At 39.0% G+C, this 19,289-nt stretch overlaps 1 protein-coding gene across 1 annotated transcript in view; it reads left to right on the top strand.

Annotated features, from left to right (window-relative positions):
* Window positions 1-18,932, top strand: part of TRIM66 (tripartite motif containing 66) — a 38,604-nt gene extending 19,672 nt beyond the window's left edge. Inside the window, exons 11-20 of the mRNA XM_010225814.2 lie at window positions 7,281-7,553; window positions 7,760-7,988; window positions 11,157-11,217; window positions 11,726-11,900; window positions 12,706-13,010; window positions 14,485-14,608; window positions 16,167-16,241; window positions 17,020-17,172; window positions 17,751-17,969; window positions 18,268-18,932. Coding sequence (XP_010224116.2) covers window positions 7,281-7,553; window positions 7,760-7,988; window positions 11,157-11,217; window positions 11,726-11,900; window positions 12,706-13,010; window positions 14,485-14,608; window positions 16,167-16,241; window positions 17,020-17,172; window positions 17,751-17,969; window positions 18,268-18,327 — 1,674 coding nt within the window. The 3' untranslated portion in view covers window positions 18,328-18,932. The remainder of the gene's footprint in view (window positions 1-7,280; window positions 7,554-7,759; window positions 7,989-11,156; window positions 11,218-11,725; window positions 11,901-12,705; window positions 13,011-14,484; window positions 14,609-16,166; window positions 16,242-17,019; window positions 17,173-17,750; window positions 17,970-18,267) is intronic.
* Window positions 18,933-19,289: the final 357 nt, after the last annotated feature.

Here is a 19,289-nt window from a genome sequence, read left to right as displayed (position 1 = left end):
ATTTATTCTAAAACATTCTAAACTGTAGTCTGCATCTTAATTGCTCACATCTATATGGTAGTTCTTTGTGTGACTCGTTTATGGAAGTGGTCCTAGAAGTCCTTCATGGATAATTTTTTTTCTTGGAATTTGCATGTGGAGTATTATGGAAGAACTTGTCTGTTTTCCTGCATTCATACCTGTTTTTTTATGATGCAACACTAATTCAGAGTTAATAGAGATACTTTTGGGAATTAGAGACATGGAAAGGTGATCACTGAAAGGAAGTGAAAGAAACATGAAACCACAATGAAATCTGCCATTGTTAACTTAAACCCATAGTTATGGTAACATTTCTGGACCAGGCTGATGGGATCACAACATTCTGGGATTTGATCCTTTTTGGATCTGGACTTTAGTGTGTGGAAGCAGAACTTCCTGGACCTCTAATGATGGAGCACAGGATTGAGGAAAGCGGTGCAAATTTAGGATTGGGCTATATTTACCTTAAGAAATGACTGTAAGAATTTCCAGAAAATACATTTAAGATCTGAGCAGGAACATGAATCTGCCTGTGTACTTTTCTTGAAATGTAGACAGACCTCCAAAGCTGATTTGTGTGTGTGTGGGAAGGCAGGGAAAGGAAAGCTAACCAATTAGCTTCCAGAGACTCTTTCTACATATGTATTAAACTGGTCTTCTGAACCCACAAAGAAAGTTTCTCTCAAGAGTTGAAATGAAAACAGTCAGGAAGAAGAAAGAAAGTAGAAATGGATGTGCAAGAGAAACTGGTGTAACCTGATGGGAAAAGGAGCTGGAGGAAGGAGGGAGAGAAGAAGAAAGGCTGCTGCTTTGCTACATAAACTGAGAAGAAGGCAGGAGGAGGATGCTCCTAGGGGAAAAAAAAGAGGGAAATTTCTTTGATGCTGAGAATTATATGCTCTTGTGCAGAAAGCATAGTCTATATTTTTTGCTCTTTTCCTGCTAGCTCAGGAAAAAATGGGAAGACTCAACAGCTACAGCACACCATCTTTGCCATATTTGTGTCTCATAAATAGCCAGTTTGGCTGAGGTCTTTATATAGTGAGTTCAAAAGCTCATTAGGAATGACTAAAGGAAACCCTGCAAATACCCTTCATGAATGCTGTTTAAAGGTGTCTGGCTGATTTTGCTGGCAATGAGACTGATTCTAGTTTTGTACAGGAGACTAATTTTTATACCAGAAGAAGGGGATGTGTCTACTCACTCTCATCTGTTTTACTTGATTATTTAAATATTCCCACACTCTTCTTCAGACAAATATTTCTCTACAGATTTCTGTCCATTTACTTTTTAATAAAAGTTCTTGAAGTAGGTCACAAAAAGTGAAAGTAATTAACTGTGCAGAAGTCTAAAATACTCCAGTCAGAAAAACTGGTAGAGAAAATGGCAAGGTAAAACTTTTTCTATTGGAAGAGCAATTTATTCTGCCTCTTCTGCAGTAATTGGTGCTGGACTTCTAAGCCCATGATTTGTAGTTCTGCTGGACTTTCACACCCTTCTTCATATGCATCATTCCTTGTGGAACAGGTAATTTTCTGCCTGTTGAGATTTTTTTTAATTAAAGAAGCAGCAGCATGAAGCAGGATGTAGCAAAACTCAGAATTAACAGTTTAGATATATGTCAAAAAAATCCATCCCATCTACTATTAGCCCAGAGGTTTCCTTTTTTGTAAGACTTGATTGTTGATATGATTAAGCATCTGTTAATTTCAAAGCATGGTTACGGGGTGCATTGGATATTATTAACTGATAACTAGATGAATTGTGTGTATATAGGATCATGTTTTTTTCTGTGTGAAACTATATAGAGCAGGTCCTATTAATAGTTTGGGATCACTGCATTGTTTGTAAATGGTGAAACCACAGGTGTGTTTTCCACAGCCTTCCAAACAAGCACTAGTGCAACCGTTATGCCATGGTGCCAGATGCTCGTGCACCCAGTGCACATTCAAGTTCAAAAAATGTGTGTCAGAGTTACTCTGATGAGTTCTGTTATTTATTGTCTTTAAAACTGGTTATTGATAAATTAAAAGTAGAGAAGCAATCATGTAACACCCCAAACACTTGCAAAATATCAGCAAATCTTGTGTTTTACTATCTGTCAGGATGAAAAATGAATGTAGCTTGGCTTGTTCAGTTGTTAGAGGAGGCCCTGGACTGTGGTATGTTACATGCCATTCCCACTCCTCTTAAAAACAAAGTGATTTTTGGTCTCTCATGGTTCTGTCTTCTGGGACACTGTGGTCAGTTATGAATGTATGTATTGGATACTGTGGTCAGTTATGAATGTATGTATTGGACACTTAATCATAGAATCATTAAGGTTGGAAGGGACCTCTAGAGATCATCTAGTCCAACTCCCCTGCACACGCAGGGTCACCTAGAGCACGTAGCACAGGACTGCATCCAAGCGGGTTTGGAAGATCTCCAGAGAAGGAGACTCCACAACCTCTCTGGGCAGCCTGTTCCAGGGCTCTGTCACCCTCACTGTTAAGAAATTTTTCCTTAAGTTCCTGCGGAACTTTTGGTGCTTCAGTTTCCGGCCGTTTCCTCTTGTCCTGTCGCTGGCCACTAAGATTTGGTTATGTCACCTTGAGGGTTTCTTTCCTTGAACCATTTTTTCAGCTCTTAAATGTCTGAAGCTGTACATTGCATTAATATTTTTAAGGAACATTACTGAATACACATATTTGATCATATATAACTGTAGCCAATAGCAGATACTTAGAGAGTGGTATAAGAAACAGGTAAATACCACCTGAGCCTTTGCTGGTGCGTTATTCCAGCTCCTGGAAACCAGCACTGTACTGACTTCCTGAGCTGGAGGTGCAACTTGGACTATTGTGCTTTGCAACACAAAAACAATTTGAACTACTGTGTTTTCCTGGTAGATCCACATTTATTCTAAACTTTAATAATGACCACTCTTCCATCTTAGAAAGTCCTTACATAGTGATATTATTTTTCTTTCAAAAACAGTACACAATTTGTGGGAGGAGGAGGTCTAGAAGCAGGGGTAGGCTGCCATTTCTGTTACTGAGTGTGTTCATTATTTAGTGGCTGAAAGCAGTAATTTAATATCTGACCTAGGACATCAAATCTTTGTCAGAAGGTAGGGTTGTTGTGTCTGATTTTTATTAATTTTAGCAGGATTAACAGTAGAGGAAATTATTATAATAGCCTGCAATTTAGGGTCCTGCAAATTCCTACTGTATCAGAGTATTTTTTTGACTTCAGAAAATTGAGCAGCTTACAGCACAAATGTGTTCATGCTTAATGCAATTAGGTACGTTTCCCAGAATGTTGATTTAACAAAACCTTTTGCTTTGACCTGGAAAAGAGGATAAATAAAACATGATGCAGCTTGCTCCATACAGTCTCTTCCTTCTTCCGTTTTAAGCCAGCTCTAGTTTATTCAGGCTAATGTTAAGGAAGATTTGGATATTTTTTTCTTACAAAAATGGCAAGGAAATTATTTGGATTATATTCTGAAATGGGGAAATAACACAGTCTACAAATGCTTTCTGTGTGTTTCTGTGCTGCTGTGTGTGGTGAGTTAAACAACTGGATTGGAGTAGTACATTTGTTTAACCTCCCAGCATAATGAGCTGCCAGGGGGATTGCTCCACTTAGTAGCAGCCGTTCATTACTCCGCAACCATTTGCAGCGTGTTATTTTTCTTATAGCAAAGAGAATTGGTGGTTCCTAGTTTTAGCTTTCTTTTTCTGTGACACTTGGTGTCAACAGCCCTGAGACTTGACCAAAACAATCCTAACAAATCCTAATCCCAGTGTTTCAAGGTAAGTATTTGTTTCTCAGAATTATTCTGTGTTAGTGCTGCATGTTTGCACTGGACCTTTTTAAATGCAACAGTGGTCGAAGAAATACTTGAGCTGGACAGTGTTTATTTTTTTTATTCTTTGAAAGCACTTTGCATGTTCTTTATTCTTACCTTTCACTACTGTAGCTATGAAATTTGTAGTAGAAGGCATTTTTGGGGTGATAATGATACTGCCATTATATCATACAGATCATCAGAGCAAAATTAATTATGAGACAATGCAAATTCTATTTGTAATGACACAGATGTAGTTGGATGTGCCACTCTGTACATTAAAATGTCAAAAGTTTCAAAATTAACCAGCAACGGAAGCCACCCTCTACCCAAGAGCATAATTAATGCTTGTTGTTGTTCAAGGGGTGCAATGTAAGAGCAATAGAGCTTTTATGAAACAGAGATCAATTTTTAAAGGCATCCCATTTTCAAACACTAGCTGAACTGTCAAGGGAGAAGAGGAATTTTTGCTAATGGCAAAAGAAATGATTATTTTAGGGAGTGAATTAATAGGCTATTAATGAGCCTTGTTCCCAGTGCATTGTTCACTTCACACTTGACAGCAGCTTCACGGATCAGAATGGAATGTGTCTGTTCTTAACTGTGAGTTTTAATATTTAGCACTGAAAGATCATAATGTTGCTTCATCATTAAAATAACCACAAAATTAACTTTTGGCCCAAGGGAAAGACAGATGGCAGTTTGATGGCCTCATTATTCTCTTTCTTTCTTAATAAGAGAAAGATTTTATATTGGCTTATATAATCTGAAAAGATCTCTTAAGAAACTGATGCTTGCTAGAAGAGTAAAAAAGATGTAACCATATAATGTAATTTAATTCTACCTATCTAAAAATATTAGCTATAACAAGATCTCTTGCATATGTTTTCTTTTTCTTCAATAGGAGTAGCCCCAGTGATTACTAACAGTAAGTGAACTTGGCCCACTGAAGCCTGTACTGACCTTTGAGTGCTGTCTTAGCAGGGCTTGTGTTTCCCTCGCAGCATGGGTGGTTATACATGGAGAGGTCTTTGCAGGGTCAGGCCTGAATTCCTAGCAGGTCGTCCCACACCTTTGTGATGTGAGTGAAGGAAAATGCATGTAGTCAATGGAGGAGTAGCCATAAACCATAAAATCCATGATTTACTAGGCAGCTTTGGGTGGTGTACTCTTACCATGCATGTGCCTCAGCAGGCTCTTTTTCAGTGCTGCACAGCGTTAGGTTCCTCCTGTTGACCCAAAGATTTTGGGATGCTTCACCCTTCTGAGAATCTGACTGAATAAATATGTACCCGCCTTCCAGAGACTTAATGTGCACAATGGACTTCGGAATAAGAGGAAAAGTATGTCTGATTACAGCCCATCTGCTCTATTCCAGTGGAATTCCTGCTTCTGTTTGTTTGGTTTTCTGTTAAGTGATATAAGAACAATTTGCATAACTTATTTTATAATCAAAAAAAAAGGCATATGAAGGGAAGAAATGATGAAACGAAAAGGATAATGTCTCTTCAACAGGGCATTCTGACTGCCACGTTTGGCACTACATGTGCAGATACCATCACAAGCAACTTATTGCAACAAGTAAATATTTCTGGTCGTCTTAGGCTGTAAGCATGAAGGCTGGGTTCCTTTTTGCTCTGAATATATACCTTTGGTTTGAAACTTGAGCCATCTTAGAATTGCTGTCATAAGGAATATATGAGAAATGTTGCCTCCATCAAGGCTTTTTTTCCTCATTTCCTCTCTTCTAGCTTTCAACCCAAACGTCAGGTAGGAGGAAGCCTTCTTTGGCTGGTTCCAGCTAATTCCACGAGGTTTTTATAGCCCAGGAAGCCTTCATTCAGGGACAAGTAGCCTCAAGGGGAGGAAAAGGGCCCGTAAGGTGCCTGCAGAGAGACAGTGCTGACTGGGCCTCTTTCAGCATGGAAAGGACCACCTGGGACTGTTTAATACAGCATACTGTGGTAGACACTGCAAGCCTCTTCTGGCACTGCAGCCGTGCTGACCTCTTTCTGCCTCCAATGCAGGCTATTTTTTCTCATTGAATATGATCCAGGATCAGTAATTGCTGTTCAGACAAAGCTCTTGCTCTAGGGTCTATTACAAAGTGAGGGAGAGGAAATTAAATTACGTCCTCAGATGGAAATTAATGTCTGCGGGCAGAGTGTACTCTTAGCACATAAGTGATATGCATGGTAAGCAGAGGAATTTGAGACTGACTGCCTTGGCATTATGTAGGATTTACACAGGCTCAACTGACAGCTGAATCTAGACTACTACTCTTTGCCACTGTCTAATTGCGGTGGAAAAAGTTGTTGAAATCCAAAATAGAATAATAGCTGAGAAAAATACTAATTAAATCTACAATATACATCCTTTCTGATTCACTTAGAAGGCACAACCCAATTATGAATACAAAACAGAAAAAAATCAGTGCAACAGTGAAATTAAACTCTAGATGAAGTCAACACATTTCTTTTTGTCTTGATTTATATTATAATGAGTACTACTTACTGTATTGTAGTCAAATGAAAAGGATTTATTCAGTGAATTATTGAGAGTAATGAAACACCGATGAACTATGATAAAGTGGAAAATTACATATTCAAATAACACAGATCTGCATACTTCTTAAGGCTGCTTATATTTGTCTCATATGGGCATCAGAAGCGTTGTGGTTTCGGTTCTGTCACACATTCCTGGGTGTAAGGCAGCTTAAGGAAGTCACGCAGATGGGTGGATTTGATTTGTTTTGCATAACAGTATTCAAATGGGTGGATTTGATTTGTTTTGCATAACAGTATTTCTGTATTTTTGACAGTGACATATCATGAGACAGTAGCAAATGCATATTGCTAAAATTATGATTTCAGACTTTGGTAAATACTTTTTTTTTTTTTTTTTTTTTTAAGACAAGTGCATCCTTTCTTTACTTAAAGCTGAGATTTTTTTTTTTCATTTACACTGGTTTTTAAGGGGAGAGTGCCTTAAGTGTTAATGGGAAGGACTCACTAAGTAGCATAAAGTATTCGGCATCATTACAGTATTGACTATTTTGTCCACTTAGTTCAGATCTGAAACTTATTTCTTTTTTGGAATAACTTAGCGAACAAGAGCAGTTATAGTACAATATTCTAAATGCTTAGATTTTCCAATCACTGTAAGGAATTAAAAATCAGGATCCCGTGCAGTGATCAAGGAAAGACAGTTTTTGTAGCTTACAGAAGAGAAACTTTTCTGGTTTGCAGCTGTAAAGGTTTGATAGATGGTATGAGATTACAGTAGATACTTTCAAGGTGTTGTGACCAAACTGCTTCATTAATCATGACTGAAACACAGTATCTTATTCATTCTAAAAGTAACAACAGCATTTGCTGAGTAAAAGCTGATTACCTCTCTTTTTTCTCCCCTTTCCCCCCCGCAGCGTTCATCATCATTAAATGTTTTGGACTTTTCCAGCGGTTTAGAAATGGAGTTACCTTCAGTGAGGTTATCTAGGTCAGTGGATCCGCAAATGCAAGGTGCTGCTGCGGTGACGCTCAGCCCGGCCCCGGACACCCTCCGTGAGTGTAACACACCGCCAGCATCGGCGCCCAGCCGCGGCTTGCCCTTGGGCAGAGCTCCAGGTGACCTGAGCCCAGGGGCAGCTGCCAGCCTCGCGCCGGGGGATGCGCTCCAAGGCAGCGTTAAGTGCAAGGTAAGAATCACTAAAACTCCCTTATTCCTGAGAAGTCCACAGTCCGTGATAGCACCTGTTATGGTTAGAGTCACCTAAGTCAGCTAAAGGCTATTTCAGTAAGTAAAGTTTTGCTCCTCTTGGTGTATGAGGACTGATTACGAATTATTTTCTTAAGGCAGAAATAAAGGAAATAAGCAGTAAGACTTATCTGTTTTCTCCTGAAGCTGGAAGAGGAAGACTTCAGTAGTGTGAATCATCTTCTAGAAAACAACTTGGCTACAGCTGGGCAAGATGTTGTGAATGAATTTACTCTTTCTATGCAAAAAGTACTGGAAGAACCTATCAATCTGTCAGTCAAAAAACCTCAATGTTGTGCTTCTCCTCCTGAACTGCTCAGCAATACTACTTTCCTGCCACTGAATGCCGAAATGAGACAACATAGGAACGAAGAAGGTACTAGGCTGTTTGCTATTTCATTTAGGTTTGGGATATTTCTTAGCACTGTACATCTGCAAGCATTGCAAAGCAGTATGCTTATTAGTGTACCTGCATAAATTTGCTTTTCTAGCAAGCTTCAAATATTATCAAGTACTTAATCAAATGGAAAAGAGTGCTTGATCTCATTTGTGGAGGAAAAAATGGAAATGGTATGCTTTGAATTTGTAACATCCTTTGTCTCTGAACCAGACACTGGCATGTCTGTGTGAAGTACCTGGAGTATTCGTTCTCTTAAAAGCACTGTGGCTCATGAGACCTGCAGTTATTACTATTAAAGAGATGATTTGAAGAATCCAAATTCAATTAAAAAATAATATTGCATCCAAAATATAATGTGCCTTCTGTTAAGTCCTTCACATCACTAGTATAGCAAATTTTTGTTAGGTTGTTATTTTGCACAGTATGTGCTTCTCCTTGGCTCTGTCTACTGTGAATGTTCCCTTCAGCCAAGGTCTATTTCTTCAGTCTTAATGGAGAATTAGACCTTACTTAACTCAGTTCGCAGGCAAATTGCCAGCATCGTTGTGCTACACTATAAAGCCTCATTCCTGTAATCTCTAAAATTCAATGGGACTATTCATGCAAGCAAGGGATTGCAGGATCAAGCTGTTATTCTGTGACTTATGCCAATATTTGGCTGCTTTTCTCTGTAAAAGATGTGTTAATATTTCTATCACTGTGCTGTATTTATAGTCAGAGAATTCTAATTAGTACAAAGAAGGCCCAGCTCAGTGAGCCAAGGAAACGTATTTGTCTTCTCTTATGTATACTAAGCCAAACTGTGACAATTGTGCCATGATCATTTGCACACTTAGTAAAGATCAGCAGCACCCCTCAAAAGAGTGCAGAAACAGGCCCAGCCAGCTAAGACTCTTTGGAGGGAGCAGCTCTGTGATGTGGGCTTTGGACCGTGTGACGCTACATACAAAAGACAGTCCTGGCAGAGAGCCACACAGTCCTTAAGAGATGCTATGGATCTGCTTCATGCAGAGCACCTAGTCCTGTTGCAGAAAGCCTGGAGCCCCAAATGCTCCGCTGCTCCTGCACTGTGAGGGAGCTGCCCTAAGGAAGGACTCCGGTCCTGCTCGCGCTGTGCATGGAGCACAGCGCAGAGGCTGGAGGTGATGCAACCGTGGCGAGCGATGAGTGCAGGAAGAGCTGGTAACTGCTGCTAGGGCTGCTTTGCTAATGGCTCTCAGTAGGACCTGCGGGCTTCAGCAGTGCTCTGCTCCCTAAATACAATGCTGCTGTGTATCTCTCCAGTGACTCATTCTCTTCTAATACCTAATCTAAACATTTCAGCTTAATTTACAGCAAAATGCTTCCTATCCAACCCCAAGGGATGTGGTAAAAAGTGTGCACGGTTTCATCATTTTCTGTCTTAGAGCTTCTTTATTTCTTACTGGGACTTGAGTTGGTCCCTCCCCTCCTACAGCCCTCCCTCCCTACCACCTTGAGTAAACAAATCTGATGATTTCAGTATTTCCTCAGAGATCTGTGGGTTTTTTTTCCTTTTTTTTTTTTTGCTTGTTTCTCTTTTGCTTTTTTGGCTGTTGTACGTTCTGAGTTTTCTGCAATTAAGGAGTGTTGCCCCAGAAATAGTGTTGCATGTCAGGCCTCCAGAGTGCCAAGTGGAGTAGGGTATTGACTTCTGTTTTACGGCCCTCACTATTGGTGATACGTTGCAGGCTGAAATTTGTCGTCTTTGGAGCTGCAGCATTACACTGTTGTGAATGTCATATGTTGCGAATGTTGTATGTAATGAACAGTCACCTTAATCTTCAGTTCTTTCTTAGCATAACGTCTGTAGTCAGTTATTTTCTGTGGTGATTTTTATGTGGCTAATCTTTTCAAGAGCATTGTTCTTGCTGCTGTCCAACACAGGTTTACTGACTTGGGATATTTTTTCTCTGACCTTTTTTTAAACAGTAAACATTCCCTGAAGCACATGAAAGCTCTCTGATGTGGTGACATCCACAAATATATATATATATATATATATATTTTTAAGTACAATGTTTTGCAAACTAAGTTATTGTTTAGGACCATCACCTTCCTTAAGTGCCCTCCAGTTTGACAGCAAGCAACAAGAGCTGCTCCTTCAGCTCATTGTGCCTTCAACTTCTAGTAATTCTGTCCAGATACATGACTACCAAACCCTACCTGAGCAACAGAAACACATGAATAACACATTGGGAATGACATGAAATACGCCTTCCCTTGTTGGTCTCCACTGTATTTTATTTCTTACGGCTGAGAGAAAAAACAATGGGCTATCTAATAAACAGAGTGCTGTCAAGCCATGGGGTAGGGACCCTTGACCTGAGCTAGATTTTTTTTTTTTTTTTTTTTTTTTTTAAGGCAATGTTTTCCACAGCACTCACATGTCATGGTATTTGATTTAATTTCCGCCTAAGAAGGGCGGGAGATTCTGTGGAGTTTTTCAGTGAACTGGTCTTAGCGAGGGTGTCCATCTGAGCAATCATCTCTACCACATCCCATCTCTCCAGAGTTGTTTTGTTACTCTTGTGTCTAGTCTCAGGAGCTATAGTCACTTACATGCTTATGTACAGTATAGGTATGAATTCATATGTTTATATGGTATATCTGTTGGAGGTTATAACAGAATCATATTCTAGCTTTCATCCCTCAATGGTAGGGATGGTAGGGAGACAGACTCTCTCCTGTCTGAGTAACTAGAATTATCTGGAAGCTTCTTAACATGGACCAGGATGCTGGGAAAACTCCTGAGCGGAAAGGTTCAGGCCTCAATAGGTCTGTAAGTCTAAAGTAACAGCTTTATAGCAAAGAGGATTTACTTATATAGTTCCATGTATCTGGAAATACAGGATTCCATGGGAACATAACCATTACAACAAAGTGTTTTGGAAAGCTCTCTATATTCAAGACAGGAGCTGTGATTAAAAAAAGAAAAGGACAAAGACTGGATCCCAGAATAGAAAATAGCATACACGTTTATATATGTATATAGATGAAATGATTCCATAATTCACTTATCATATTAAACACCATTCAGAAGTACATGAATACTGAAATACTTTCTACCCTAATCTGACCCTGGTATTATAAATATTTTATTCACTTTCTTATCTTTTGTTCCAGATTCCAATAATTGTGAAACGGAACACTTTGAAGTGGGTATGAAAAGCAATCAGAATGTCAGGTAATTGTCTTTTTTATACAGAAGCACTGGCCATAGAAGTTTACGTATATATTTAGAAAATTTGTCACATTTAATGCTGATGAGAAACTTATTTTAAAAAACAATGCAAGATTCCGTGTAGATAATAATTGTGAAAGTTGTAAAGGATTCTCTTAAACTTGAAAACAATTTCTAAAAGTGGCAAATTCGGGCATTTCTGTTATTTTGTTGTGTTTTTCCAGAAAATATCAACATTTACAAACTTACCTCGTTGATCAGCAAGAAATTGTTTAGCCTCTAATTAGATATTAAAATAGTAAGTAAGGTAACATACTGAGAACAGGATTAAAATTACCTTAATAGTTTTACCAATTTTGTTTTCAGATATTGTTTTTTTGCTATTTTAAAATAAAATTGAATGATGTATCATGTTCCTTTTTGAAGCTACACTGAAAAGTGTTGAGCTTGGGTATGTATGGAGATTTTGTAGAATATGAGTGAGTTTTACAGTGTGTCCTTTTAACTGTAGAGCTGGCACTAAGGAGCTGAAGATCCCCTATGTGCGGCTTGAACGCCTGAAGATGTGTGTGTCAGAAGCTGGGGATCTGCCAGTGTTTAAACTGCAGCCACAAGAGAGCGAGCAGGAGGGCGCTTTCCTCCTGATAATTGAGTGTGGGTCCCAGTCTTCAAGTATGGCAATAAAAGTGAGTGGAAATTCCTTGAAGGTTTACTTGCTTTATCCCTGCTTTTCCCACTGTCTTGTACCTCCAGTTACTGGCAGTTGTTATATGCTAAGCAAGACACTTTTGTGATGGGTTGAGTAACATCCACATTTAGAGAGAGAATTCAGCTTTTGTTGGCTGTGTAGCTCTGTGTTACTTCCATTTCTGAGAAGTCATTTGTTGGGATTGGGTAGCTGATATGTTGTTCGTCAGAATACAAAAGCATGGTTCTGTCTTGTTACAAATGTAGGCTAAGTAGCTTAAAACTTTCCTGAATGCCTATTCAAGCATCATATCTTTGAATTATTGAACTGCTTCCAGAAATTAGTATAACAGATTATTTGAAGTTTTATCCAATGCCACTTTGGTAAAGTTTTGAATGCAAACCTCCTTCCAGAGAAGGACTTAGGAATTTCAGGTGGGAACAGAGACTGTTGTCTTTCTTTTGAACTGTTGCCTGTAAAACTTGCATTTGGCAGAGATGCTGCATAGAATATAGTTATCATAAAGAGCAAATATCATTGCCGACTGTCCCGTTTCTGTTTCCTGTGATATGAAACCTGCACAACTGTCTCGCTATGCGATTACACTAGAGGGATGTTATTTGGAGGAAGCATTTTGACCAAGCTAACTTGGCCAGCCCGCAGTCAATACTGAGCTGAGCTGCTGAACGCCAGTGCCCTCTCTACCAGAGGTCACTGCCAGTTTGTCTGCAGGTAGCTGCTACTGTTATATCCTTGGTCATGAAAATGATCATGATGTGATTCCAATTTTTCCTCCTCTCAAGATAAATAAAAACAGTCTTTCTGAAGGACCAAAATCCAAAGAGAGCCCAGAAGATAGAGAAGTCCCTGCTACCCAGACTGCAGGACAAATGCTGTCTCCTCCAGCAGATCCTCTGTCAGTTGATCAGAAGCTCAGCAATGGCAGCTCCCTCGTGAAGAAATCTCCAGTGACTCAGGAAAACAATCCAATTGAAAATGAAGATTTCTGTGCCGTGTGTCTTAATGGAGGAGAACTGTTGTGCTGTGATCGCTGCCCCAAGGTGTTCCATCTCTCCTGCCATGTTCCAGCCCTGCTCAGCTTTCCAGTGTGAGTAGATGTGACATTTCCCTAATGTGTTCCGTTTTTACTTGCCGCCTTTGGATATATCCTCAGGAATATTTGTTTCAATCTTAGAAGCATAATGATTGCATCTCTCACTTGCCTTTTTTTCTTCATTTTTTTATTTTTCTTAAAACTGGAAGAATTATCTGACATATTATGAACTCAAATTATTAGCAATAATAATTTCAGCCATGTGTGCTCTTTCTGCAGTTAGCCAAAAGGATGTGCAGACCTGAGCTTTAAAAACATCCTCACACCTTACTTGAGACAAATAAAGCTCTAGTGAGATCATGAGAAATGTGTTGTAAAGATCAGCTCTTCCCTGCAAGAACAGAGGCTAGCGAAAGGACAAGTGCAGTCAGGGAGCACCTATTCAGTTTTTCCAGCCATGCAGTTCGAGCATCAAAACATAAAGCTTTCCATAACCTACTATCTTAAATATAGGCAAGGTCATGCTTTTTAAGGAATTTTGAAGGGTTGTGTGCTAATGTTTAGGACATAGGTTTCCTTAAGACATACAGATACTCGCAACTTGTTACAGCCAAATGGTATGTGGCGAAGATACAGAATTAGGTACATGTTCATGTACCAAACTTGAAAACTGAGGCTGGGTAAATATTATCTGCTAGTGGTGTTGCATAATTCTGCACTCTGTTATAAATCATTAGCAGGTGGCATCCAGAAGCTACTCCTTTTATGCCAAGCCCAATTAAGTGTCTCAGCTGAGCAAAATGCCTTGTGGCATACTAGTTCAGAGATTGTGGCTTGTTCTTTCTGTTCAAAAGACCCAAGTGCCATCTTTTGTCCTTTCACTCTTTTCTTAGAAAGCTAAGTCATTATTAAAGCTCTAGTTTCAAAACACTGTGAAAAGCAAGTTTTTATTGTAAAAGAAAAGGCAGGTTAGGTTCTCAGAAATTAAATTAGATCATATTTCTTTATGATCCTTAATCTAGTTAAGGACCTTGTAGAAGTTGCATCATTAAGAGTTTTATGAGGACAAAAGCGTTTCTGAAAATGGATTTGCTAGCAAGGACACTTCTGCCTTTGTTGAGTTATATCAGTTTAGTGGTGTACACATCCTTTTGTAACAATCTTCATTTCTGTGATATATTTCTTAACAGATCCAACTGTTAGCTGGGTTTTTTTATTTTCTAAGAAGAAAACATTTCAATGTGTGCAGCTGCACGTGTTGTTCATAAGGATTTCCAATTTTTACATTTTTTTCTTTTTCTTTTACTCTATATCAGAACAAGTGCAATGAGTAGAAACTGAAATACTATACTTCTAATTAGATTTGAATCTCTTCGAGAGTATCTAGTACAATAGGCTAAGACTGTCTGCTATTCTAGTACTGATTAAAAATCAGAAGTGTTTCCAAATACAGTGATTACTAAGATTTGTTGTTTAATCAAGTAGCTGACAAAAGTTGACATAAGTTCTTTGCTTTGTTGTTTTGCAGGGGAGAATGGGTTTGCACACTTTGCCGCAATCCAGTGAAGCCAGAGGTAGAATATGACTGTGAAAATACACGTTACGGCCACAGTCATAAAACACAATATGGCCTTGATGAATATGACCAGAAGGTGGGAATAACTCTATACTGTATTTTATAGGAAAAGAACCTTATGATCTCAGTATACAGCTTTGCCTCTTACAAGTGTTCTGAATTGGTTGCTACTAGAGCATTTCAGAGGACAGTAAATACAACAAAGATATTAATTTAATATTCAGTTATATCATTCTCCTCTTTCTAGAAATTGTTTGATTTTACAATGAATTCCATAATACAGAAAGATGAGACTGATAGATCTGGAATCCCTTGTCTCCTCTGAACAGGGACGGCCCACTCAGCAGCAGCAGAGCAAGCTGCCCTGAGTCAAGTGCCTGGCTGTCTGCCTCTTAAACTTTTTCATTTAAGACTTGGCATCCTCTCAGACAACTACTTAGGGCAGTTGCAATGATATTTCTTTTTTGTAATGTGGACAGCTTTTGACTCTCAGTTGGATCAGGATCATCAGTTCACTTCATACGGACCATTAGTAACCTTTAAGATGATGCTCAGGCGCTATTAACCCAGCCCAGATGAAAGCTTGTACTGTTTGCTCCCCCATTACTAGTTTCCTCTAATAAATCTCTCATGAAAAATAGCTTTCCTTAAAGTCCACTTGTTACCAGGAAGCAGGAGGTTCCAAATACATGTCCTGTGTATGTGACAGCTGGACAAGGAGGTGAAGTCCTCGCAGCTGGGTGCAGATGCTGAGCTAGTCCTGCACTAATTAAATCTGTGATGCTAGTCTGGTCTGGGCTCTCTGTGTAAAGACAACAGCAATAGTTCTTAAAGCACTGCAGCCCCATGGTAAGGCTTGGGAGCCTAGCCATGGTACCACACAAGGTCATCTCTGCATATAGGGTTGAGACCCTGTCCGTATAGGATTGAGTATAACTTCTGGACTACTGCGTAATCCTTGTTTCTCTTGCGTTGCGTACAACTAGCCAGAAATAGCTGTGATCTGAGCATTGATTAATGAAGTGTTAATTAGAAAATGAAGTTAACAGTCGTGGCTTTTGAACTGCTTTGCAGCACATTTCTTGGCCTCAGTGAAAAAAAACAAAACAAATAAAAAAACAGAGGAAGAGTGGTTTAAGTATTTTGCAAGGTAATGTTAATCATTCATCATTAACAACTGTTTTCACACAGTGCTGTTAACTACATTACCTATACCTGTGTGGAAGGAATATGAATAGAGTGAAACATTTTCCATTAAATTGTTTCCACACTAATGTTGCTGTTCTTTTAGTTCAGAGCCAAGGAAGAGAGCAGAAAGGAGACAGGGATGAATGCTGAACAGTTTCCATTTAATAATAAAAACAAGTTTTCAGGAAAGACGCATGCATACAGACCAAAAAAAAAAAAAAAAAGATAAGCCTTCTTTTCTTCCCTATTGTCTTCCCTTACTATTCTCACTTTCAAAACTGCTAAAATGCTATATGGTGCCCCAAGTTAGTGAGGTGTGTGCCATCTTGCATCAGAAATGCGTAGGCCACATAAAACACCCGTTATCGTTAGTATGGATTAGCTAAGGGCAAGGGCAAAACTTGCTTGCTTTGAATTATAACGTATTTCTAATCTGGGTTTTACAGAAGTGTGAAAAGTTGCTGCTTTCCCTGTTCTGCAGTAGCCTGAGCCTCCCATTCCACGAGCCTGTCAGCCCCTTGGTAAGTACCGCACGCGTGTGGGCTGGGGCACCCGGGCAATACTGTGGTGCTGCTCACAAGATCTTCCTCACAAGATGTTCACCCACACTCTTCTTCAGCAGTCTTGTGTCGCAGGGGTAGATGCCTTCCTCTTGCAAGGGATGTGAAAGGTGCCAGTTCAAAGGCAGGTAAATTCTGGCAAGTGTCTGTGAGCCAGGTTTGAGTGTTAAAGATGCTCGTAGGACACTAAGGTAAAATAAGACATTATGGTGATTAGAATTGTTGACTTGATGTGTGTATGGACAATATTACAGTGTTGTTAAGAGGTCTGCTTCAGAAATAACCCTGGCTCAAATTTTGATCCAGAACAATTTAAGGAGTGGCAATGGGTGCACATTGAAATAAATTTTTGCTAGACTTTAAAAAGAGAGTATAGCATGATATTTTTAGTCACTCTAGACAGACTACTTCCCACAGCGTCAACTGACAGTGTCTCTGCGCATTATTTTTATATGAACTAAATGTCCATTTTATACATATTGTTGATTTTGTTTAAATCACAACAGCTCTATCATGGGATAAACATTAGGAAATGCAACCAGCAGAATAGTCACTGAAGTCTTTTTTTTTTTTTTTTTTTTTTACACACTTAAACCTGAAAAGGTAAGCAGGAAGATGATGTGTAAGTGCAGATTCCAAGAGACTCGAATCTTCTCCAGTTACTTGTATCCTATGTTTGAAATAAATGTTTGAATTAAGAAGGTTACATGTGTTTATTTGTATATTATTCTTATTGCAGGCTCGGCATTATTATCAGATCATAAAAAAGCCAATGGATTTGTCAACCATACGAAAAAAGCTGCAAAAAAAGGACAAATCCCACTATTTGGCTCCAGAGGAACTTGTGACTGACGTGCGTCTCATGTTTTGGAACTGTGCAAAGTTCAATTACGTATGTATCTAATATGCATGGGTGAGTGCTTATCAACGGGAGCATTGCTCTGTCAAGCAGACACACTGGTATAACTATTGGTTCCATTGACAGATGTGTGACTGGAATAAGCAGAAAGATTACTTTTTTTCAGTTCTTTGGAAATTATATAGATTTATTAGTCACAAAAGCTCTGTATCTGAGACCTGGAGCTGTATATGGTTATAAAATTAAAGGAGGATGGCTTAGCTGATGACTTTCTGGAGTGATGTTGAGCTTACTGTGGGAAGCCAGGCATATCCAGCAAAACAGCTAGCAGAAGGCAGGTGCAGAGAAATTCCTGAGCAATGAAGTTTGCTCTTCTTTCTAGTCCACTGCACATCTCTTCTCTTATAGATACAGAAATGTTTCCCTTAATAGCAAGTGGTTTTTACTTACACACAGAATGCAGAGGGGCTAATGGTCTGTAGAAGGCGCATAGGAGACTAATGGAGATGTAGCAAACAGAACCAAGGCAAGATGGTAGGGTAGGAGCTTCTTTCTGATCCTTGGTGACTTCAGTGTGCAATACCACTAAATAATTATTTATTCTCTTACAGCCGGATTCAGAGGTTGCTGAGGCTGGACGATGCTTAGATGTATTCTTTCAGGGCAAACTGAAGGAGATTTATCCTGAAAGACATTTTCCTTCGATGCAACAAGAAGACTCTGATTCTGAAGAGGTGGAGAGTCACAATAACAAAATGCCCTCCAAAGACTTCCAGTGGCCGTTGTATGGACAGGAGTGTGTTCAGCCTAAAAGGAGACGGCGTCATGCTGTAAGAATGCAAAAGCAAAAGCATTTGGTTGCTAAGTGGCCAGCCTGCTAATTCTGTTTACAGCTACTGATGAAAAGTTTTGACAGTGCTGTATGGGAAAACTGTCAAGTTTCTATCCCATCGTTGTCATCAGTTCTCCAACTTTGTGGGATAAAGTGTCAGTTGTGTAAAAATGCGTGAGCTTGAGCAAGTGAAATCTCTCAGGCCACACAGTTTTCTTGGCAGAAATCTCTTTTTTTTTTTTTTTCCCCAAGTCTAAACTCTCTAGCTATTCACTATTTGTTTCCTTTGTACACAGGGAAGTGAAAAAAATAAAAGAACGGTGTTTCAGCTAGCTAACAGCCTTCCTCAGGTATGACCTCCTGAAGATATCAGATTTGCTCTGAGGAACACAGCAGCATAACTTGACAGAGTTAAGGTGTGTGGAAGGAAAGCAAAGTACTCTCAGGCTGTTAACTTGACCTCTCCTAGTCTTTTGACCATATGCCTTATTTCTAGATCTTAGGGTTAGATAAGAGATGCAAAGTGCTTGAATCTGTCAATATTCCTTCAATTAAACCACATATCTGTTTTGCAGTGTTTACTCTTAAGTACTACTGTTTTGGTGATAGGCAATGGTGATTAATAATAAAGGTAACATGTTAATAACATTTAATACTCCTGTACCATTTTATAATCTGTTTTACATGACAATTTTATAGAGCACAGGTAACCATGTAATAATCTTATAACCTCAATGTTAATGTTGGCCGTATTTTATGATAGATACTGTGTGTGGTCATAAAAGACTTAATCCTGTTGTTTTATTCAATGAGTTCCCTGAGAGCTTCGTTGAGTAAGGCCTGTGGGATACAGTCTAATGTGATTATCTGATTAGTTGTTTCTTTTGAAGCAGAGCATTTTCATTAAATTACAAAAGAGAGCACTAATAGTGCTAATATTAAAGCTCTGTGTGAGCTAATTCTGAGCATGCTGGATGCTCTGCTTGCAAAGAGTGATTCTCTGGTATCTAATTCATGCTCTGTAAAGCAGTGTGGGATTTCTTGGATCTCAGAGGCAACATTTTTCTGCAACCCAAACTAGTTGCTTTTCTTTAAAGCAGCTTTGGAATTCAGTAGATTGACTATGAAACAATTTACATGGTTATGTTAAGTACCTGTAAAATAATCATATACTCACATTTTTTCCTTTGGCTATTTTTTGTAGTTATGATTACTGATAGACCTGGAAGAAAATGATAATTTGTGTGTATAGAAGCTCATACATAATGAAAGGATGTCTAAGCCTGAGTTTCCTAAATTGCCCAATCTATTGGCAGAA

The sequence above is a fragment of the Tinamus guttatus genome, unplaced genomic scaffold (genome assembly GCF_059628265.1).
Source record: "Tinamus guttatus ecotype Peru unplaced genomic scaffold, ASM5962826v1 Tinamus_guttatus_pri_ptg000240l, whole genome shotgun sequence".
Classification (NCBI taxonomy): Eukaryota; Metazoa; Chordata; class Aves; order Tinamiformes; family Tinamidae; genus Tinamus; species Tinamus guttatus.
Note: the sequence above shows the minus strand (reverse complement) of the source record. Positions and strands in the feature narration are given on the sequence as shown.